The sequence below is a fragment of the Apaloderma vittatum genome, unplaced genomic scaffold, assembly GCF_000703405.1.
Source record: "Apaloderma vittatum isolate BGI_N311 unplaced genomic scaffold, ASM70340v1 scaffold21066, whole genome shotgun sequence".
NCBI lineage: Eukaryota > Metazoa > Chordata > Aves > Trogoniformes > Trogonidae > Apaloderma > Apaloderma vittatum.
The window spans coordinates 431-25,056 of record NW_009723617.1 but is presented as its reverse complement, the minus strand read 5'-3'; the positions used below and the strand labels follow the sequence as shown (position 1 = coordinate 25,056).

Sequence of the window (24,626 nt, the reverse complement as noted above, 5' to 3'; positions counted from 1 at the left end):
TAGTACATAATATCCTGCATGCAGCACAACAGTTCAGCTTTGAACCAAGTGACTGAATTTAGCTATCAGACTAGGCAAAAACAGAAAGCAGAATTCAAATTCTGCCGTTTGTAATGCCGAAAAAGAACACAACAAAACACAACGCAAAAAGTCACTAGACTTTTCCCCACACCTCCCCCTCTTATCTTAAAAGTAGCAAGAGTACAGCAATACAGATTTAATAATTAAAAAAATGCAGCTGTAGCAGATAGAGTTGGTGTGTGAAAAGTATGCAGAAGGTATCAAAGGGAAGAATTTGAAGCCTGTTAAAAATTAAAATTGGGCCAAATCATTCTCTCAAAGTATTACTTAATATTTATGTGGCATTTAGAGATTTCATTCACACATTGAAGACAGATTTTACACAACTTAAAAGGAAACAACTCCCAACTCCCTTCTGAAGCAGAGATCAAAGTCAGAAATAAAAAAAATAAATAATAGCAAAAAAAACATTAAAACACTACGTGCCACACCAAAGCCACAAGAATTCTCCAAGCCTCCATTTTAACTTTTTCCAAAAGTCACCATCACAAATCCCAGAAGAATCCTTGCGAAGTCAGATATAGGAAAATGGTGGTAGCAGTTACAGAAAGCCCAGAACTTAAGATCCTTTAACATAGGAAAACACTAGGATGATGTATTTACCAAATGAAAAAAAAAGTACCACATGAAAAATTCCATAATGATGAAATAAACAGAATCATAAAATTGAACCAATGACAAACTTCACACCATCCATGCTGCACTGCTCTCTAGAGCCTAGATATTAAAATGCAGAGCAGCAACTATATGCAAAAGGCTTTAAGTGAACCAGATGTTAAAAAAATAAAATTAAAAGATAAATAACCCAACCCACCTCAAATGAATAGCAAGAATGGAAACAAGAAATAACTCTGCTGTCTGATGTTTGGCACTCTCTGCTGTTAAACAGAAGTTACACATATACCAGAAAAACAATCAGAAGTATCATTTTCTCCAGTCTTGATTTTTCTGGCTCCAGCTTTTAGAGGATACTTTTCTATTTGCCCGAGGTGTTTCTGACATTCAGCTAACTGTTTTCTTGTATGTGTGACAAGCAATGCCCAGCCCTCAGCAAGGTAGGTTTTCAGTGCTCCTTGAAGGTAGACTTCTGCCTTCTGTGGACCTTTCTTCCTCCTTCAAAAACCAAGAAACGAGTATGGAGTGAAATTAGAACCTTCGCAGTCGCGAGAACGTAGGCATTTTCAAGAAGCAGTGATGGGAGAAGAACATTGCATACAAATGCAGAACAAGATGCGGTGAACCATTATGCTCTTTATTTTTCTCCTCACATACCAACACACTGGCCTACCTTAAGGAAGCAGAACTGCAGTCAGTGCAAATACACCCTGTCAGTGAAAGGCTTCATATGCTGAGCCATCCCCAGTCAGAGCAACTGAGGTGAAGCCACCTCCCACAAAAGCCGTCTCAAGCTTCTGAGAGTTTTAGCTAAAACTACACTTGCTCAATTTTAAAGCAGGAAAATGCTTCAATGAAAATAATATTGTACCACTACACAGCAGTTCCACGGTAGTCTTTAAACCTAACATTATTCCCTCAGGTGAAAAATGAAGTTAATTTAGGAGAATCTGTTGTGGCTAGAGGATCAGACCTATGCTTTACATAGGTGAAAAGCATGTCCAAACGTATTTTCCAAAAAAAAAAAAACCAAACCCAAACCCCATCACTTAAGACTCCTAAGATCTTCTAAATAAGAAAAATAAAATGCAACAGAAAAACAATACAGGAGGTTGGTTCCATTAGTGGAATTTAACAGCAGGGATAAACACAAAAAATACATTTGGAAATTAGGAATAAAATCACTGTAAGTTTCACAGTGAGGGAAACATATTTCACATTCATATCCTCAGCTATGAAACTGATTACCCTCCAAAGAAAGTCTTCTGGCTTTTCTTCGGTATGTTTTCTTAGGGATACATAGACACTTATGTAGCTAAGATAACTATGAACTTTGAAGAAAGTCACAAGCCACCTTACAAAGCAGGCTACAGTAAATGCAAAGTAATCTCTTTCTTCCCGCCCCCCCCACTGTCCTTTTCTCTCTATGAGAAGAAAGGATCAGGCTAAAGAACATAGGACAGTTAAAGACAAGAGGACTAAGTCATGAAGTGAGAATCAGGATTTGATATAAAGGGATTGCTGGTGGTCATTTTCTCTTTTTTTTTTTTCTGAAATAGAGCCTGCAACTTACGGTATGTTTACATTTTTTAAAATACTTTTGAAAATTTCTGTTTAAATACAATGCATTTTCCTCAAGGATTATATTGAAACTTAAATGCATTAGCTTTGAAAAGACATTTTAAGCACTCATTTACATATAAAATTCTGCCAGGTCCTTTCCCACAAGCTTAGCTGAGCGAATTCTTCCAATATTTGTGTACATTTCGATGGTGGCATGGGATAGATCCTGTTTAAAAGAAAAAAAATATTATAAGCTTTATATATTTTTAGTAGCTCCATAGTATTTCACACAGATTCAGAGCCAGTAACTATGCTACTACAACAAAATGACCACAATGAGTCACTTAAATTTCCCTAGCACACAGTATAGAGCAGTTTGTAACAGGTCATCTTTGCTTTTTCTACAATTGGTCATTATGCCATTTTCCATGTTTTAAACAGCAGAAGAAAAAAAAAAAAGCCTATTAAAAAAATTAGATAAGGCAACTCAAACCCACTAAACCAGTAGGTGAGAATCAGTTTCAAGTACTTCTTTACACTTGAACCCTCTTGTCTTTTTTTGAAAGCACTCATTTCTCAGTGGCTCCGTGCCAGTGGATCATCACTGCAGCACTGGGCAGAGTCTCATTCCAGGATACTCCACAGCATAACATCATTAGAACAATATTAGAGCTTGCCCCAGAGACTCACAACTAATACATCAAAACAAAATCAGCTACATACAGCACGTGGCACATGATTCCTTCACTAAAGCGGCACGTAATACCATTAACCATATGAACGTTTGCAGGATGTAAACCTACAATTAAACGCAAAATGCTAAGTTACAACTGGAATAAGTACTTTAGCAAGAGCACTTTAAAGGAATTTTGCTTGAAGCTAAGCAAGCCCAAGTTGAAGTTTCTCAGTCATCTTTAAGCCTATCTTTCAATACAGCCACCCTGTCTACATGTCACCTTCCTTACCTTGCCCTAAGCTTGTACTAACCAACAAATCTTTCTCACAGAGGTAGCAATTACAACATACCCTATGCACAATCACTATTTTTTTTCCCCAATAATCTTTGGACAGACATATAAAATATTCCACATCTTATTTACAAATCTGCAGTCTCTTCTGACTGTTAGCAACCTTCCACAGAAGCTCACTCTCCTTCACTTAGTGTATTAAGGACTACTCTAACAATCAAACTAAATTAAGAACTTCCAGCTGCCTAAATATTTTGCAGAGTATCCGTCAGACAGATATTTATTCCTACAGGGCAGGAAAATGACCTAAAGTGAGCTCCCAAAGCCTTTCCTAGGTCACTTCCAATGTTTCTCAAAGAAAGCCTAGAAAAATCACTTCTTTCTTTCCTTAAGAGTTCACAATATCCTACACTACATGAAGTGATCAGTCCTTAAGAGATCAGTATAACCAGAGAAATCTTAAGACACCAGCTACTCATACAAATGAAAAGCTACATTCCCCCAAAATTAAGGTACAAGTCGACATGCTTGTAAAAGATTTGACAGTTTTATAAGAGATTCTGAAAGCTGTTGCATGAGACTAGCCACTGAATGAGAACAAAACCTTTTCTGATAATAAAAGCTCATCACTTATTGCTTTCAACACATCTGAAAATCTGCATTTTACTTTCCAGACTTAGAGATTTCATCTGAAGATACAGTTTCATACGACCTAGAAAACTACCTTTTATAATGTATCCAATACCTAAATTTCTGTTGCATAAAAGTGCAGTCAGAAATACAAACAGGAACAGCAATTCTTTCATTGGTAAACTCTGCAGATGCCATTTAGTTTCTTAAATTTAGGAAGACACTGCTGAGTTTAGCAGAGAGCTTCAGATGCAAATCACAACTGAGTATGTAAGAGCAGCTAGCAATTCTGAAAGATCTAGCTTGGGTTCAGCTATCCAACTAGTCTTATAAAGAAATTAAGTATAAAAATGAAGCCTGGTATTTACATATGAAATCTTAGGAGAATTTTTCTTCCAGTAAAACTTAGTACAAATCATAGAATCACAGAATGGCCCAGGCTGGAAGGGACCTTAGAGATCATCTAGTCCAACCTCCCTGTCATGGGCAGGGACGCCTCTCAACTAGATCAGGCAACACATGGGGACCGAACGGGGATCAAATCTGTGACCTTGGGGTTATTAGCACCACGCTCTAACCAACTGAGCTAACTGGCCCCCTAATCTTCAGGTTAAAAACAAAACAAACAAAAAAAAGGCTCAGTTTTTCCCCAAATTTTCCTCAGAACACCTTAACAGCAGTACTGCAAATATAAGAAATTTCAGAGGAAAATTATTTAAGGGAAAAAAACCCAACCAAACTCAAACACATTCCTGCGATAATCAGAGTTCTTTTGTTTTATTTAACAATCTTTTATTAAAAAAACCAAACAAACAAACGTGGAAGATCATTACAATAGCTCCTGATAAGGGAGCTGTCAGGAAATAAACATGCATGTTAAAGCACAACAAGAATTCTCATGTTTCAGTCTATTATCCACAGATGTCCCACAGTTTATATAAAATATTCAACAGTATAATTTAAATCACACAAAACTCATTGCAAGACGCAAATCTAAACCATTCAAAAGGAAGGTGAATTCACATACCAATAGACTTCTGGGGAAGATTCAATTAATTCTGAATTTGGGATAGCAGAATATGATAGCCATGCCATCAGCTTTTTTAGTACCTAAGTATACAAACTTACAGATAATAAACTTCAACTCTTAACTGCAAATATTGAAGTTAATCCAGTATTTGAAACTTAGGGCCCACACAGGATTCCAGTTGTAAAACAAATCAGCCTTGTTGTGTTCAGTGTGTAAACAATAACATTTGATCTCAAAATACAGAAATAGAGATTTATATTCTCAATGTTACATTCTCAGGTTTGAAAATGTTTGCCCTAATCAATCTACAATGCAAACACAAAAAACTAATATAAATAACCAGAACTCAAACTTACTAAGTAGTGTTTTTCAAAAGCTTCTACAGATGATAAGGCCTCTTTAAGTTTCTTGTAAGGGCTCTGTGATGCATTGGCTTTAGAAAAAAAAGAAAAGTCACTTATAAATACATTCCAATTTCAATAAAACATACACATCACGTTTTCCTTCAGTAGGAAGTGGAGAGACAAAATTAGTTTTATGTGGGAAACGTCACTAACACTTAAAGACAGACCATGAATTTCTTCCTCAGGCTCTAAAATAAGATCAAGAAAAGCTGTTTCATAACTGTGTGTGCACTCACGCATGTGAGTGATGCTCAAGGTAGCCAGGTAAAGGCAAGCAGCAGTACAGTAATCATACCAACTTCTCCACACAGTATTTCATAACATCAGTTCAAGCCAGAAGTATGCACAATTGTACCGAAATACCATATTGTGCCAAGACTAATAATGTCACAAGTCCTCACTGCTGGATTTATAAATCAGCATGTCAAGTATACTGTAGTTTAAAGATATTTTACTACTTTAAACAATGTACGTTGAAGGAAAATGGGTAGCAAGACCAAGTTTTTTTTCTGAAGTAACCTGCTCAATTTAAAAGTCTTTGCCAGACCAAGTAAGTGTCAATATTTCTAGAATAAAAGAGTCCCCATTTTCAATAGAGGCACCATAGCACTCAATTAAGAATCGTACATCATCATACCTGCAAGAGCAAGTGAAGCATCAGCCCCTCAGCTAATGCTTCAAAAGATACTATTTTTTCTAGCATATTTAACATCTGAAAGTTTCTTCCCTTCAGAAATACCTTTGTGAATAATAAAAATCCACAAGAAGTAAATAAATTTGATTGTTTGGCCACTCAAAGAATAACACTTCGTATCTCCAGTTGCAGGTCATCCACTTGCATCAGATCAAGGGTGCTCCATTTCTTTTCAAATACTTTTATTTTTAATACTCGTCTGAAAGTACTAAAAACTTTATTCGAAACCAGTACTGCTCAAGACTATTTACCTAAACGCTGATAAATGGAGCATTAATTAAAAAAACTTATACCCACAACAGTAAGAAGGTGCACTGATTTAAATTATTTCAAGTAAAGTACTAGACACATGTGAAAAGAACTCTTAAGAGATAACAGAGTTCTATGTTTACACATATGTAGTGATACTTAGAAATTATCATGACTGATGTATTTATACGCTATGTATTTAAGACGATGTCAGTTTTCAGAAAGTAATACCTGTTTCAGGGCGTTCTGCTCCCAAACCTGCTAACAGATCAACAGTTCTGTTAAGGTCTTCTGAATTTGGTCCCTTCTCTGACACAAGTCCGCATAGATAACCCAGAGATTTTAACTGTAAGAGAAATCAGATCCTTGTTTTCAGCAGGTTACAGAAATCAATATAACACTCTTATTCTATTATATCATTCCTACAAGACATTTCCATTTCTGTCATATTATACTGCTTATAATATTTGTATTAAAGTTGCTTCATGGGAAGAAAGCAGATAACCGCTAAGTAACTGTTACTGTCGAGTAGAAATTAATTTTACTAATTAAACTGCATATAAGTTACTGACTCTGATAACACTGAAACAAATGCATATATGCATGTCCCTACACATATAACACCTAATCAGAATAAATCCTGCTGTTTTTCCATATAAACATGAACAAAGCTCAAGATGTTTGTCAGTTATCACCAAAGATAATTTCTAGTAAATGTATCTGTATTTTTGAAAACTATATAATCAAGAAATGTAGGCAATCTCCAGTACACTGATTAGACAAGCCTGCAAATTCACCCAGAGTATTGTATTCAGCTGAAAAGCTTCTTGAAAAAAGAGATTATTAGCATAGCTAATGGTGTTAAAACAGTGCCACATAACTACAATAAAACCCCTTCTAGACAGCAGCTGGTAGGCTTACCACCCAGGAGTCAGGAGAGGATACTGCCTTAAAGAAGGTCAGTTCTGTTGGTCATTCACTTAGAATAACTCAATCAACAACTAAGGTAAGTCAGCAATAGAAAAAAGGTCTAAGCTTGTCATATCACTCTATGCCACATAGAAAGTGATGGCCATTAGCTTTTTTTTTTTTTAATTCCACTTAATTTTGTCACTAGTTGCTAAATGTCTTCCATTCAGTCTGTTCCACTTTACTACTATTCATTTTCCTACATTTTTTTCCCTTTACCCGTTGTGTTAGAAGAGCTATGAGCAGGAGGAATATTTCCACTTCAGGTATACACCTTCCATATAAACATGTAAGGAACACGGAGAATTTGAGGCATCCATCATCACTTCATAGAATTGTTTCCTTTATTCTGATGTCCCCACTCACTTGCTTTTTTTTTTTTTTTTAAACAGTAGCTCTTCAAGGTGAAATTGTTTTTCCCTGCTTTTGTAATAAGATGAGGACCTCCTAGGATTTTAAGTACACTGAAACATGAACAAACTATGATTAAAATAAACAGAAACTATTCTATGGGCAGTGCAAACAAGAGAATGAGCTTACGCTGGTATTCAGAAACATTCACAAAGATCAGTGTATGTTACTTCAGTAGTTGCTGGAGTTTGTCATCCTTCTAAACTGTTTTTCAGCAGTGGAAGAGTGTAGCAACCTTACATAACAACTCTTTCATAGAAATGGAATACGTGGAACTTCAAAAGGTGTTCACGTAACTAGGGAAGGGGCTTAACCAAACAGGCCAATTTACAATTTTTACTTAACGATAAGGGGTGGTGACTAAAAAATTGCAAATTATCACTTACTTGCCTCTTTCACAAGCCACCAAGGTTAATACCTTCAGTGAAGTCAGTATGGTAGTAATAGATCCCTAACACACCATAGAAATAACGAACTGTGTAAACAGATCGCTGTAATCACGATTTGTAATGGTAAAAGCATCTGAATCTGGGCAGCCTCTCCTGCTATAACTGAAATTCATGCTCCTTCTCTCAGTCGACATGGACTGAGTTAGTTTTCGGATTTAATTAGCCAGTCATTATCAAACCAGTGATGAGGGACTAGGGGACAGACAAAGAGGTGAACACACCCTAGTTATTCCCCAGCCTCATCTGACAGTAGAAAAACTGAATATAAGCCTGGATGTCTCATGCAGATTAGAATCAAGATGATATGCAGAACCCTATAATAAATTCCACAATAAAGTGCAAAATCTGTTCCACAAAAACAAATGGTTTACTTCAAAATTGTAATACCAGAACGGCAATGTGTTGGTTTCTCACCTTCTCAGTGGCATAGCTCCATAAGCCAACCGTGTGGGAAACATTTGCATCTATTTGAGCCCTATCACAGCAGCCTTCTATTCTTTGTAAGACTTCCAAACAACTCAAAAACACCCAACAGTCCAAAGCTCCGGGAGGAACAGAGACCTGAAGATGAACAGATAAAATTAACTGGGAAATAAATATTAGTCAGATGAGGAAATACTTCAGCAAAATACTTTTCTTGATACAATGTAGCAGAGCTGCTCAGAAGAGCTTACTCTAAGAACACAAAAAAACTAGGCCAACTATCACTGCCTTCTGAATAATTTATATATATTAATTCATGAAACAAGGACAGCTAAGCAACTAAACAGCACTTACATTAACTAGATTTGACACATTCACCAAGATGAAAGAGAAAGAAAGGATAACTGATAGGTACTAGTACCTGGAAAAATTCCAAAATTTGGAAACTAAGCCTCATGAATGCAGAGTTAGGAAAATTTCTGTAAATACACTATTTTCCTAATGATACATCAGATCTAACTGATACTGAAATTAAAAGTACACTAAGAAGTAGATTAAAAGACCTACAAAAATAAATTAGTCTAAGTTTTCCAGATTTGTTAATCAAAGGATAAGACATCTGTCATGAACAACTAATTAAAGACTGGAATAAATAAACAAACAAAAAAACCCACACAATGAAAGAAAGAGGGGGGAAAAAAAAAAAAGGCCAAGAAGAGATTATCAGTCAGGACATGATTAAGACGGGGTATACGGATATGAGCATATTTCAAGAATCAGGACAAAGATAGCCATAACTAAAGATCTGAGAAATAATCACAATAATGGCGTCTCAAAATCTTGTTCAGGAACAATGCAAAAATATTCCTTTTAGAAAGACTATAGAAGTCTTGAAACCATAATAAATTAGGTAATTGGCTGACACGACAGCAAGGTTCAACATGCAACCACGAAGCATTTGTTAAAAAGATTAAGATCTGCGGTTTGAAAGAATTTTCAGGAAGAGAAAGATTCCAAGAACAGAGTAGCTTATATTTCCACTATGTGTTCGGCAGGGTCAAGTCCCATGAAGAGGTTTGCCTGTATTAAGAAAAAGCATCACAACAGGGATAACTACAGGGTATATGCAAGTAAGCGTCACTGTTTCACAGCCTGAACACCTGCACTCAGTTAGGATCACCATGTCAAGACTGAAACAGCAGAAATAAGCAGTTCAGAGAAGAGTCCAGAACACTGGGGGCACACGACAGACGTGGGGTGGAGCAAATGACAAGCTGCAAATACTTATTTTGGAAAGAAAAAAAACACTATCTCTGGGAATTTCAGGTTAGTTTTAAAAGGCATGAAGGTGTTAGCAATGCATCTGAAGTAAATTTTCTGCTTTTAAGCAGATGAACAGATGGGACTTACAATCACAATGTCAGACAGGCAAAAGTTAGCAGCTACTGTTACAATAGCACAGATAATGCTAACAGACAAGCAGACACCCACGGGATTAAGGACACAGATGAGTCACAAGGTGAAATCCAGAAATATTCTCATGCACACTGTGCTGTTCTTAAAGATGTATTTCAATTCACAGACATCTGTGGTCATACATGGAGGATGATCAGTGTACGACATCCCCGATAAAGCCTCTTTAGAGGATTAAAAAACAGCAGCAGAAACTGAAGCACGGAGGGAGAAGGGGTAGAGCATGGAGGCACGCAACACAGCAAAAAGATTTGAGTGTTGTCACTTGCTTCTGTATCTTTCTCCCGTCGCGGGATGAGATTGTTAGAGACACAGAAGAGGATTACTGGGCACTGAAAGGAATTGCAAAGAACGAACCACAAAGGGCGATCAAAGCAGGGCAGTAAGAAGCCCTACTGTAGGTACTGCTTCTCATTCAAAACTGCTTTTTTGTTAAGACTACTAACCTGAATGTCAGCATATTAAGCACTCTGCCATATTTTCATCAATACAACACTGTCATAGATTTAGATGAGGGGAACCATAGTTCCAGAGACTGGTAAGAAATCCAGGAAAGAAGCAGACAAATTTCCTACCAGCTTAAGAAATTAACTTTCCAGGTGAAGACTAGAATACTTTAATTAAATACAGACTTGGTTTTCAGAGGTGATGTCTCCAAACTGCTTTCCAAAGACATCTTCACAACGCAACATTCATCTGCAGCACTGCTACAATCTGTTATTACAGCATTATTTTAATAACCCACAGCCAGTGCTTACTGTATTCTAGCCACCAACATCTGAACTTCAAAAAACTTGTTAGATCATCATTGCATAAAATCATACACATAATGGAATATATTACACTGACTCACTTCTAATAACTTGAGTTCTTGCACACAGTTGTGAAGAAGCTCCAATGCTCGCTGGGAAACTTCCCATGGCCTCTGCAGGAAGATTAATAATGTGCACTGACGAGAAAACAGATAACTACGCAAGTCCAGTAGAGTAGCTTCTTGATTCTGAATTAGCTCTCTCTTCTCCATGTCTATTGGTTTTCGAAGAATTAAACCATTCCAGCTCCTCACTGGCTGGCAAAAAAATGTCAGCCAGTTCGCACCATCTAAGTAAATAAAGTTAATACACAAATATCAACCACTGCTTTCTATCAAAATCTCTTCTTCCTCCCTCTAGAGGCTACAAGCTGGTTTATTCATTCTAAAGATTATCATATGGATAAAGGAATTCACATCTTAACTTCAAAAATAAAACAAAAAAACAGCAGAACCTCCACAGCAACGCAGATAACTGAATTTCAGAACATTCAACCCTCCATGGGCATTTTGCCTTAATTGTATATTTGTTATTAGTATAGTGCTAATCAATTTGTAAAGTATTTCTTAACAATTAAGCATACCTGAAGTTCAAAACAAACAAGTTTTATCTACCTAAGTGTTTCTTACTCAGAAATCATGGATAGATGTGCCCCTACTTAGCATCAGGTTCAGCCAGGACAAACATACTTCACTGCAATTATTCCTGTACTATATATTTACCAAATTGATAACACATACCTGATTAAAGCTGTTACATTAAAAAAAAAACAACACCCATACGCTTTAGCTCATTAAAACAGTTTAAAATTATTTGATACTTCTTCCACAGTAATTTTTCTTGCAGAGAAAGCTCAATCTTTTACAGTGCAGATTAGGCACATATTTCTATTCAGTTTTGTAGTGACTGCAAAATGTCTCACATAATTTGAGGTAAAACTGAATGCATTTTTCCAGGAAGCTCTTTACTGAATAACTTAGCAGTAAGCTGTTAAAAAAGCAACTGTACCTCAGCCAGATCAATAGAGTTTCAGTGTTCTGTTTGTAACCATCATTAAGAGCAAAATTCAGCTTTTCATTAAAAATTGCTTCAAAGCCTCAGAGATGAAACCCAAAACTTTTAACAGACTATAACTGATGTACACTTGAGTTTGCATAGAACACAAAACAAGAGTACAAATTGCCTGGGGCCTCCTCATGGCAATGTACCATCTTTTACTCCTCTGTACGTGTATGGTACCCAAAGCACTGGGTTGTGGTGAAGATATTAAAAAGTTAAATAAACTTAAGTGTATTAAGACACTTACCACCAGCCCCAAAGTTGACAACATATTGAGAAAACAAGGCATCCAGTTCATCATACTGCACTAGCGCATCCTCAAATTGCTGCAGCATCTCAAAGACGAAGGCCAGTTCTTCCTTTTGACACACAAGCAATACAAGGAGCATGTTACTGATCTCAGTCACATCTGGTGTTACAGTCTGCCCCCGGCCATACACAGAGCTGCAGGAACAACTTTTTCTAACATTCTTCCCCTTCAGTATTCAAACACACAGGGAAATCTGCCATTATAGCAGATGCACCATTTCTTCCTAACGTAGGGTGCTTCACAAAAGAAGATTAAGTCATACAGGTATGCCAGTAAGTTCTGTTGTGTATCTAGATCCTGATCCGCTAAAAAATACTGTTCATATATCTATTAAAAATCTGAGTTTAAAAAATAAATTAAAAAAACCAACAAACCAAACAATATTGCTGAAGCCTCATCTCCCATACCAGCAGTAATCTCTTCCCTTCTGTTTACACTATAAAGATATCAGCTGTAGTAACAATAAAGGTTCAGTTGTACACAGAGAAGAGAGCCAAAGTGGGAAGCAAAAAAAGTCTGAGAATTAGATGTATCATATGCAAGAAGTTGCATGTGAAGTCAAAGGAGACATGAACATGAGCTGGAATTGGTGATGAAAAACAGCACTACACAGGGACCAGAAAACTGCAAAGGAATCAAGATCTTTATTTCTATCAAATGAGTTTCTAGTTTTTTCTATATCAGCTAAAACAAAGATGTATTTAGAAATATAAAAAAGGGAAGTTCAATATATTATCTATATCCGTTATTTCAAAATAGACATTTTCCTAAAAAAATCAACTCCACAGATACTGATAACTGTCTAAACAAAGAAAGCATAGCAAAATTTATATTACATACCAATTACAAGTTTCAATGTCTGCACAGGCACATGGGACATATACCAAAAATTCAAGAGCAACTACTAGAACACTGTCTAGATACAATTCAATTGTTTCAGTTGAGGTTGATAAAACTTTGACGAGCCTGAAAAGATTCTCCTTCTGTAACAGCATTGTATTACAACATAACACAAACAAGATCTAAAAATGCTGCTTCTATACCAGTCTTCATATTTCCTGCTCAAACTCTTAAAGAATGAGCAGAACATTAAAAGCACCAGAAAGCCAACTACAACAAAAAAGCACCATTATTATAATCAGGACTCAAATACTTCCTACAATTTGGAGAAAAAAAAAAAAAAGAAAAAAGAAAAAAAAAAGTCTTACCTGGACCATGAAATACTCGCAGAAGCTCCACCCTGGCTCAGTCCTTTTCTCTCTCAAAGTTCTCATGTCATCTTCAAACTTGCCTAAGTTTTTGGTAAAAGACATGAGAAGCAATGTCCTGAGTTTGGTCAGGAAGGCATTCCAAGATTCCTGAGAACGGGAAGAGTCCTTCAAAGGGTCAGAAAGTACCACACATCTGTAAAGAGATTGATAAAAATTATTTTTGAGGAGGCAAATATAAAATTCACATATAAATGCACAGTTCAATACTGTGCATACCTGATGAATTCAAGTGAACAAAATTAAGTTTTTCATTCAACACTAATCAGAAAGAAAAAAACAAGTTGAGGGTTATGTTTGTCTGTTTGGGGATAGGTATGCTAGGGTTTGAGGCGGGTTTTGTTTTTGATTGGTTGGGTTTTCATGGCTTTCTAAAAAACTCTTCATTGTAAGTTTAAGTCTATGATATAGTTTATGAGTTATGTGTTTTCCACAAAATGAGTACTATAAAGCTTTTTTTTTTTTTAAGCAAATAATGGATACATTATTCCAATTACTTAAAGATAAGTAATGCCGTAGCTATTCAAGAGAAAAAAAAGTCTGCTTAGCAATATAAATCAGTGGAATAATAATTATAGTTACTTCTGGTAAGGATTATGCAAGTTTCAAATCAAGATCTATTAGATCACATATAGTCAGCTTTTCCTGAGTCACTTAAAATAATCCTCCATAATATATTCTTACAGTACCTCAATTTGTTTTTACACATGCTATGTGCTAGAACTTCCACTGCTTTTCTCAGAAAATACATACATAAATAAACAGATCCCATTAATTCACAAATGAATCAGCCTTTCTCGGATCATTTTCTTTCTGCAGTTTTTCTATCACAATTTAGTAACATTTGAAAAAACACTGCTAAAGTCTAAAGGCAGGAAAATCTCTCATCCAAGCACATCATCATTTCCGGTTCGAAAAGTCATCCCATAGCAAAATGGTTAAACCAAACCAACCAAACCATTCAAAACCAAAAGCAAACTCAATCAGAGCGTTCAGACTATCAGCCCAAATAATCCTGTAACATACCAAACACTGTTTAGGCACAAAGAAAGTGCTGCCAATGTACAGTGTGTTATAACATGCTGACCTGCCAGTCACTGTCAGCTCACAGCAAGGTACAATGTGTGCTTCCATCTACTCTGTTCAACTTCAGATGTTTATCCTGTCACTCATTCTTAGGGTGAAAAATCTCCTGTTTAACTCTCGAGGTTAAAAGAAGAAAACGTAATACATATTAGACTCAGTGAGAAATTTCAGAATAAGGAAGACTATTTAAGTTGGTTTCAAATTAAAATTTGTATATTTTATTGACTTTAATAAAAGCAGGAACAGTTTTATATATTCATTTTCAGTTTCCTCAATAAAAACATCTGAGGAAACTGGCTTTAAGTCAATTACCGCAGAAAGGAGATTAAGTGAAAGGCAGGAGGAAGAACAATGGTAAAAAACAAGCCTTATTGGCTCCATATTCCCCTTTCACCTCACTCCCACTGCTTGTAAATCTGGTAATGGTTTTGCAAGAACCTAGACCAAAAAAACCCACAGTTCTAAAAAGTGTTTATTTCCACACTGTTACACATCTCTTAAGCAGGAGGAAATACTTGAAAGCTTTTTGAAACACATTTCAAAGCCACCAGAAATCCAGGAAGAACTGAAAATAAGCTTCTCCCTTTATTGTCTGTGTCAGTCTTCTTTGAAACATAGGTCTGATAGTACCAGCAGATTGAATGCTGGACACCAAGGGAAGTCCTTAAATGAGGACGGAACCTGTTACATAGGGAGTTGAGATTTTAAATCAGCAGAGTAGCAAAAAGGTTAAAATGTTTGCAAGTAAAATAATGCTTACCTATCACTTTGTTTGTTACAGAAGTCATTTCTTATTTTATCTACTATAGAGGTTCGGGGAAGGATATTTGTTTTGTTCTTTTTCTTGGCATCGCTTTCAACTACCACAATGAGCCAGTCCACCGAGCTGTGAGCTTTGAGAACATTCTGCCACTTGGTGATGTCATCCTTGACTGTAGTTTTGTACACTTCCGTGTCCTGGGATGAGAAGTAGTGAATCATCAAACCAAACAGACATTCTGCACAATCTCAAAAGGCAAATTTTTTTTCCAACAGAAGACAAACAGAAAGGTACATCAAATAGAATCAGTGACAATAAGTTCACTTACCGAAAGGAATCAAGTGAGGTCAAGTATAGTAAGGTTTTGGTCTTTGAATTTAATTCACTTCTGGTATTTTGGTTAACAGTAAATATATATTAGTGTTTGGTATATTATCATTCTTCAGATTACTGGAATTAAGGTTTTAAACATAATCTGAACTCACTTTACACATTCTTGAACTTGCAAAAAAAAAAAGTGTGAAATTACAAAGCTAAGCTATTTTATTCTTGCATAGTAACAGAAGTGTGATATTTGTGCCTTCTAATACTGGTCAAATCTTAATCTGTTTAAAAGCTTTGGCATAAAAATCAAAAAAACACAGCAACATTCGGCATTCTTTTGGTTTTAAACAGATCTCTTCAGACAACTCTTAAGGCTGTTCTGGATCATTTTTGATTGGTCAAGTCACCTTTGTCCTTCAACTTGATAACTTATAACAGAGGTCAATCAGAAAGCAGGAAACTATAGAGAAACAGAGTGAAGACATTCCAAATCTTGCCTAGTTTCTATTGCTGCATATACTAACACCTGACACATATTGAAGATGAACTAAAGGAAAAATGCTTATCTTAGTATTTAACCTCATGAACAGATCATAACCGAAATACTCTGGCACATTTCTGTATTACAAAGCAAGAGTGCTGTGCTTACTGCAGTAACACTGTTAGATCCCGGGGGGTTTTCGTGACAAAATACTGAAAATAGGTTATTCAAAAGCCTGTCCTCTTAGTGTCAAGCAACATCACAAAGAAATACTGCTTATGGCACAAAGTACTCAAGCTAAGCTTTGTTTCCAATAATATTGGGTATGCATGCCTATGCAATGTAGACTTAATTGTTCAAATAGGCATGAAAATCAAATGAAAAATACCAGAAAGTATAAGCCGAAAGTCAAAACAATTTCATTTTTAAATCTCAGTACTCAGTTTTTCATTATGTTTTCCTAATACTTACACAACATTCTGTCCAATAAATATGAAGAAAGGGAAAAGTCAAAAGGGCCTTATTGCCCTCTTTGGGTAGTAGCTCCTCTTTAAACTGAACAAAGTTAGATTCTAGATGAATCATCTTCGGAGCACGGCCATAAGACCTACAAAGTTTAAAAACTGAAATTAGTGGATCAGACATCCATAGCAGAATACAAAAATGAACCTGTATTTTGGGGAAGAGGAATAAACTGAAATACTCTGGTACTGGAAACCCACAAACTCTGCTTACTACAGTTTGTATGAAGTTAAGTAATATTTGGTATCACTTGAAATGAGACAGATGCTCCTTTTTGCAAGAACAGGAGGTGGAAGATTCTCAGCTTTCATTAAAAGATTTTCTGCATCTCTAGGACCTCTAAAAGCAGAAAATTCCAAATAAGAAAATTCCCAAAGCAAGAAAGTACATCTAATTCCACATAAGTTCTACCTATATTCTCATTAAGAAGCAAGCCTGTCACTTTCCGAACAGGGCTGCCAAAGCATATCAAAGTGCACACCAAGACAAAACCACAAACCACAAAACCAGAAAGAGAAACACAGCATTACTACAGTTTCTCTTTAGGTGAAGTTCAACATACCCAAAGTGTGGAAATGATCATCCTGAAGCATACAGCATTTACTTTGATTATCTAAGCTCTCCTTTCCTCGTGTCCATTGTTACATTCAACTCAATTTATAGCAAAAGCTTCTCAAAGCACAACAAATATACACTTTCCCAAGTTCAAAAGCACACGCTGAAACAGTATCACAGAATAAAGGTTTACCTCCTCCATTCCATCGGTTCTCTAGGAAGCTGCTGAGAAAGTGTAGGATACAAGGAAGTAAATAAATTCTGATCTCCAGCACCTAAAAGTAAATGGCATTAATGTATTATCATGTACAAATTATAGAAAAGATATTAATAAGCTATACTATCAGTGTTTTGTTGTTTCAATTAAAAGATGTAATTCTGTCTGCTATGTGGAAATTGGACTCCAGCACTGAACTAGACAATCACACACTCTCACAACCTAATACAACACTTTAACAAGGCACACAAGACATATACAAGACACAAGACATATAAGACATATAACCTCCTATTACAATTTTCCATATAGCCACATAATCTATATACCAAAGACAATACCATTCATACAGGTAGTTCAACTCTAAAAACTAAACAACCAACCCTTTAGGCTAAACTAAGCATATTAAAAAACCCCTCAAGAATTGAGATTCACAAACCAGACCAATTAGACAGTGGTTCACATCCCTTCTGTAGCTAGGCCTACCATAAGAAAATTAGTATTAGCACATGCCAACAACCCCAAGGTCGCAGGATTGATTCCTGTTCAGTCCCCATGTGTTGCCTGATCTAGTGGAGAGGTGGCATCCCTGGCGACAGGGAGGCTGGATTAAAATGATCTCTAAGGTCCCTTCCAGTCTAGGCCATTCTATGATTCTGTGCTTTGCTGGGTTTGATTCCTCTCTCCCCATTACTCTAGAACTGCTCATAACACAAGACAATGTTCAGAAACGTCAGGTCTGTTAACACGGTGCAGGTCCCCCAGAGCTCGCCCTCCACCACGACACACAGATCTGTGGTTAGGCTTTCAGCACTTGAGCGGTACTTTGGCCAGACAATGTTTGAATCCAACTACTCCACTCACCTTTTCCCAATTTGCTCATCTATATTATTTCAGTTACCAGCCACTAGTACAATTCTACCACCACACAATAAAATTAAAAAAATAAGAAAAATTTCAAGTTTGATTAAATGCCAGAGCAAGCAAAATCAGCTCTTCTGATGTCTGACCACAATAGCAGTTATTCAATGATACAATTTCCTAGAATAAAAAACAATACAAATAAAAAAAAAACCACACTACTATTAATGCTTTAGCCTTAAGTCTCCAGATAGCATTTTACTCTTGGCCCTTCACCTTCATCCTCTTCTCTCTGAATTAAGTGTACCATACAAAATCTTAGATCTAAGATTATATACAAATTTCTAAAATAAATACCAAAACAAGTGTTAGTTTTATTGTTAATGCTATCTTATACCAAGTTACAACAGCTCTATGAGCTAGGCCACGGAGAAGAGACTGCCTATAGAAAGTGAAACGCAGCTCAGGAAACGCAGCAAGAAAATCACATCAAAATGATAGTCCATGAGGCTTGGAGCCTGACTGAAAGAATGAACCATGTATTTTAACTCTGGCACATAACAAAGTGTTCTTTCTGTACTGCACCAGAATGTATGCCCCAAAAAAGTTCCAGAATTCAACATCTTAAGTAAAAAGAACCACTCCAGAATACAAAGGAACTATTGAAGAGTAACATTTAAGCATCTCACTATTCCAGACAACCACATTACATCATCAGCTGCCCCATGGGCACGGACACCTCCCACTTATCCAGGTTGCCCAAAGCCCCATCCAGCCTGGCCTTGAACACTTCCAGGGAGGAGGCTTCCACAGCTTCTCTGGGCAACCTGTTCCAGAAGTCTCATGCTCTTCTGTATATACGCTTCTGAAGCATTAGTAGTTACTAGCAAAAAAAAAAATAAAAAAAAAAAATCTTAATCCAAAGCCTCTGGAGCACCTATCTCAACTTCCATGCCATGTATGTCTGAATCAATCTACTCCCCATCTGGATGTCAACACACATATCCCTCAAATAAAGAATTCCTGGGAGTTTGTTTGTTTTTTTTCCTTTAGGTGATGCCACTCCAAGGACAGGATGGTCCTGTATATGACGTGGTAACTTTTAACTAACAAAATAACAGAAAGCAGTAATGTTCAACTGACATACATTAACAAGAAGCAGATCTGGAGAAAAGGCAGAAAGGAGAAAGCACATGTTTGCTTTCTTTGCACACTACAAAGTTCAGAAGGTATGCCATGCCCTTTGCCACTTTTCTAAACACTTCACAAACAAATTAAGACAAACAGGTATCTCTCCAGAAAGCAAAGGCAAATAAAGCAGCAGAACCTTAAAAGGGTTTGATGATAATCTTAAACCAAACACCAAATATTAGTTAAAAGTTAAAAAAATAAATAAAGTTAAAAATATTTCTATGCTTTTCAGAGACTTAATGTCCACCAAATTGACATCCAAAATGTTAAGATGGCCAGGTCGGGCAAAAGAGAAGCAAAACTTACTCAAATGAGTATTGATTACAAACCTGGCTGTAAAAACTCATTATGTAAACAAAGTAAACAATGTTTATATCTTGTCAAGGACAGGCTGTATCTTTATATAGCAACTCATAACCATAAACCTAAACCTGGGGAATATTCTGAAAATCATGTCATCCAAGTGAAACGGGCATCTAATGCCAAAACACCCCTTGTTTCTTTTTCAGCCTAATACAAAGGTGACTAAGTATCCTAGCAAATACAGCTCTAGAAGACCACGTGAATGTCCAAACTACTGATTTTAAAGATTTTATGCTATTGGTCCTATGTTTTCCTCTTCTCCGTTCTTTTCTCCTTGTCTTTCTCCCTGGTATTTTGGTAGATCAAAGTCAACACAGTTGTCCTCACTTCCCTCTATCCCTGTCCAGGACACCTGTTCTGCTGCAAATCTGCACAGGAATGATACAGGAACCAGAATGACCACCTTACCAAGACTCCCAGAAGTAACACAGACTCTTTGCAGCAGCTGTCTGATACAGAAGAACCATAAAATACTGACATTTTTTTTTGTTTGATATCTGCCTTGAAAACAGCAAATTCCCCAAGAAATTATTTTTTTCTGACACTTTCCAAACTTCTTACATGCTTATAGGTTTTGTCACTGTAGTATCTGAATGTCCCACAAATTTTTTGCTCTAGAGGAAACTATCCCAACCCACTAACCACACAGGCAGTGTAAAACGAAAACTCCTGAGGTCAGATGACTAAAGCAGACAAATATTTTCCTTTGATACCAATGACAAACCCAGTCAACTGAGCTAAAAGGCTTCAAATACTTTTAAGAGAGCTTAGTGCCAAGACTACACATTTCTGTGGTTTTATTTAGTTTTTATCCCCAAATATGAGTCACAGCTATCCTTTCAGACCCCACTTATTTTTTTACTGATAAAAAGTTTTGCTATCAATCTTTTTTCATAATTCAGTAGCCTATGATAAGTGGGTTCAACTTAATATTTCACAAGCAGGTACTTTTTTTATTATTTGTTTCTTATAAAGGTCCTCCTCCCCTCAGTCCAGATTCTTGTTCAAAAGAGGTCTAAAAACTGAAACAACAGACAGCTTAATTGCTATAGAAAAATCTTAACTGATTCATTGGTAGCCTGCAGAAGAAAATCCTTTCGGTAAATCTCTACATCATTGCTTACCGCTGAACTAGTATTAACCCATATTTTACAGATTTACTAACAAGAATATGCTGCTGCTTCTCATGACATATGTAACCAGGTAATTAAGTACAGAATAATACTGGATCAACTACATGGTAGTGATGACTTACAATGCAGACAGGAGCCCTGTCTGAGAACAGGGAAAATGCATTTATAGGATATAGTTGTTTAAAGGGTCTCACTAGCAGCAAATCATTCTAATTGCTTTGGCTACATGCCACTTCTTGTTGGCACATGTTCATTATATCTACCTACTAGTAACAGAAGAACTTTTGAATTGAGCTCTTCCAGTCCCAGAAAAAGATTCTTAACTGCAAGCATTTATTTTCAATCCAGCAAGATGTCAAATTCTTCCCACTTCCCCTTTACTTTTATTAACCTTTTCTGTTTATACTGCTCTTGTAGATATTTGCAAATGTTTTCTATTCTTGGGCCTACTACGATTTCACTGATGATTTTGTTCTTGCTGTGTCACAGCACATTCTGAACATAAATCAGGTGAAAGCAATGCATCCCATTCTCTCTGAAGATTGCATAGAAAGTTCACTGTACTGAGACATAGTATTGACATGGAGAACAAATATGCACTCACACTATATATAAACAGATATAAGAAGTTGATAAAGAATATTTAACAACTTCATGAAGATAATTAAAGAATAGTCTGGTAGAAAAGCTCTGGCAAACCTATTAATTACTTAATTCAGCAGGATAGTCTTCAGTCTTCAGCCTCCTCTTTCCATAGAGCTAATAACTTAAGCACAAACCTGCTACATAAGGATGAGTTCTTTCATCAGAACACTTGGTTAATACATATGTGTAAGAACATTATATTAAAGTTCCAAAGGCTTTCTCAAATTAAAGTTCCAAATAGGACTCATGAGAAGGAGGCAACATTGTTTAGGTTTCCTATGAAAGTAACCTGGATCATTTTCAAGATTACATGAGGTCAACATCGCAAAGAAACTACCCAATTTCAACATGCCTGATGCAAACACCCAGCTTGCTGCTTCAAATGAGAAAAACAATTAATGATGCTAAAAATAACACTTCTACAGCAGTGAAAAAGCTAGAAGCTGACTCAAAAGTTTTGAAAATATACAATGGTAGCAATGAATAAAAATTGCTACAAACTTGCATTGAGTTTGTAAGGTAATGTGCTAAAGCAAGCATAACCAGAGCTGGAAATTCCCAGGTGGGTTTACAATTGAGTAAACCCTACAGTATAAAAACATGACTCAAACTAATTTGGAAAGGAGTTATCATGGCACTCAGTGCTAACTGACAAGAATGATTTAATACTAAATGGGATGCTGCCATCTTGACAAAAGGGGAAAAAAATAATAGACGAACAGCATCTTTCTGTGAATATACTACTCCTTCCACATTTAGAAAATAGGGTTGTCTGTCTGCCCACAGAAAGCATCTGTAGAAGTTTTTGGTTAGACATCTTGCTTGGCTGAATTCTGTTAACCTAAACTCTCTGCTAAATCTACAAGGCTTTTGCCAGTAATACAAACACCATAATATACGGCTAATACATCTAGGTATAAATCCCAAGGACAAAATTATTAAGTTACAGTACTGATACCAAGAGAATAGTGACAAAAACCGTATTTGCAATTAGTGTCAAAACCACGAGCCACTTGGAAGCTATCATGTTTATTCTACACGTCTAGGTGTGTATATAGAAAGCGGAATTCAGGATTGTAACAGTACAGCAAATAACTACTGCTACCATACAAACTAACTAAAAGGTATGAAAGCATAATTCACTTTACCAGAGAAACATTCCTTTCAGAGTACTATCAAATTTGTTTCAAGCAGATAAAAAATTTTGTTTACAAAACATCTCTGGTATGCACAGCGTTGAAAGTAAATTTCGTTCCAGACAAAACTCCCTCTTCAGTTCTCCCTCAACAGGAATAAAGCCTAAGTGTTAACAGAAGTATTTCACAGTACAAACATTTACCTGACAGAGATTAATTTAACTCTTGTAGCAAGGGAAAATATTCATGTTCTGAGATAGAACCTCATTTAACCTTCACTCCGCCTTTCATGTAACCAAAAACTAGCCATCACCCCCTTTTGCAGGTTTGTTTTGCCCTCCATGCGCACCTGCTATGTGGGGCAGACATCCCAGACAACTCCAACCGCCTGAAATCAGAACCACAAAACAAAACTTAAACTGTAATTGTTGAGCAGCTTCTAATATTGCTGCTTTGAATGCATTTTCCAACTAATTAATACCGAGCCAACAATTCTTTCCCTGGAAGACCAAGCTTTAGCTCCTCATAAATCACCGGCAATACAATGCTTAGAAGAGCTTTCCTTCAAGTAATTTTTGTGGAATATTTTTGTTCAAAATATATTGGTCTCTTAAGTACTCCACTTCTCAGGACAGACTAAAAAGGAAACTAAAGCAGCTAAAGCAAAACACATTGCCCATCAAAAGCATATGTTTTAAAGTAGCAGCAAGTCACCCTTGCTACATTCACCAGAGAGGTTATCTCTGAGCACTTTTGCTCAATTAGTCTTATTTTCCAAACTAGGTTGTCTCGCACAAAGCCATTCTAGCCCATATAAGTAAAGATACTACTGTCGTGCTTGTTCACAGCCCCAGAAATTATTCCTTCAGTCCAGGAGCAAGGCATACAAATGACACATAATGGTAACCTTGTATCTCATTTCTAAGTACGCTGCTATCATACTGCACAGCGATATGTCCCTAACATTTTGCAACCACAAAGTACACTCACCTGCTACATGAAATTAGTATTATTTTAAATATCAGATAACTAGGCTTGACCAAAATCTGATGAAATTTAACATTTGGAATTTTGCAAATTTCCTTGCGCAGAGAGGCCAAAGTCCTTTTCTGCATTCACCAACAAGAAAGTAAGCCTGAGGTAAAACTGCATGTACTTCAACAGACTGAAAGATACGCTACTTACTGAAATCATACAGGAACAATAAGGACTAGCATGCACTAATCATATACACATACAGAATTTCCAGTTCTGAATACATCATAATGCCAGCAAACCTAAAAATCAATCCCCCAAGCATGTGAACAGTGGCATAGCACCGACAAGGAAATTAACTACATCCTTTAGATGTCTCCAATATTTACAGATTTCTGACTTTAAACCTAAAGCAAAACATATTTCAAAAGTCTTGAAGTAGGTGAGTACAGAAATAGTTACCCCTGACTTCAGCTCTCAAACTGCATCCAAGAAAAGAAGTTTAAGAAAAAAGCACATTTATAAAATAGTCTGAAAAAACATAAATACAGAATTCCATAATTACATAGTTAGGAGGTTAGTTGGATTTTTTTTTTAAATACTGATACCAGCCAAGACCTTAATCACCAATAAATGCTTACTTTGCAGTAAGACAACACACACACCTGTGAAATAGTTTCTATTTCACACTCCCATAAAGTATTCCCAGAGTTTTACTGATAAAGTGCAAATATGTAGTTTGTTATGGCATCAGTAGATACTTCTGACTAAGAACAAACTGCCACTGCTTTTGTTAAAAAAATAAAAAAAAAACGCAACAGAAGTCTCTATACTGATCTCATTCACCTTTTTTTATCAAGACCATTACAGACGTAGCTCAGGCGCTTGTTTTAAGTGAACTTTGCGTGCAACCTTCTGTACCTGCAAGAGCACAGGAGCTCAATGCTTTACACCAGGACCAGCCTGCAC

General features: G+C 36.4%; 1 protein-coding gene across 1 annotated transcript in view; it reads right to left on the bottom strand.

Moving 5' to 3' along the window:
• Positions 1-17,411, bottom strand: part of TRAPPC10 (trafficking protein particle complex 10) — a gene marked incomplete at its 5' end in the record, with an annotated part of 31,750 nt that extends 14,339 nt beyond the window's left edge. The window contains 11 exons of the mRNA XM_009872191.1: positions 1,054-1,194; positions 2,394-2,485; positions 5,244-5,320; positions 6,466-6,580; positions 8,478-8,624; positions 10,813-11,060; positions 12,078-12,189; positions 13,349-13,544; positions 15,255-15,451; positions 16,531-16,666; positions 17,330-17,411. Of these exons, the coding sequence (XP_009870493.1) occupies positions 1,054-1,194; positions 2,394-2,485; positions 5,244-5,320; positions 6,466-6,580; positions 8,478-8,624; positions 10,813-11,060; positions 12,078-12,189; positions 13,349-13,544; positions 15,255-15,451; positions 16,531-16,666; positions 17,330-17,411 (1,543 nt within the window). The remainder of the gene's footprint in view (positions 1-1,053; positions 1,195-2,393; positions 2,486-5,243; positions 5,321-6,465; positions 6,581-8,477; positions 8,625-10,812; positions 11,061-12,077; positions 12,190-13,348; positions 13,545-15,254; positions 15,452-16,530; positions 16,667-17,329) is intronic.
• Positions 17,412-24,626: the final 7,215 nt, after the last annotated feature.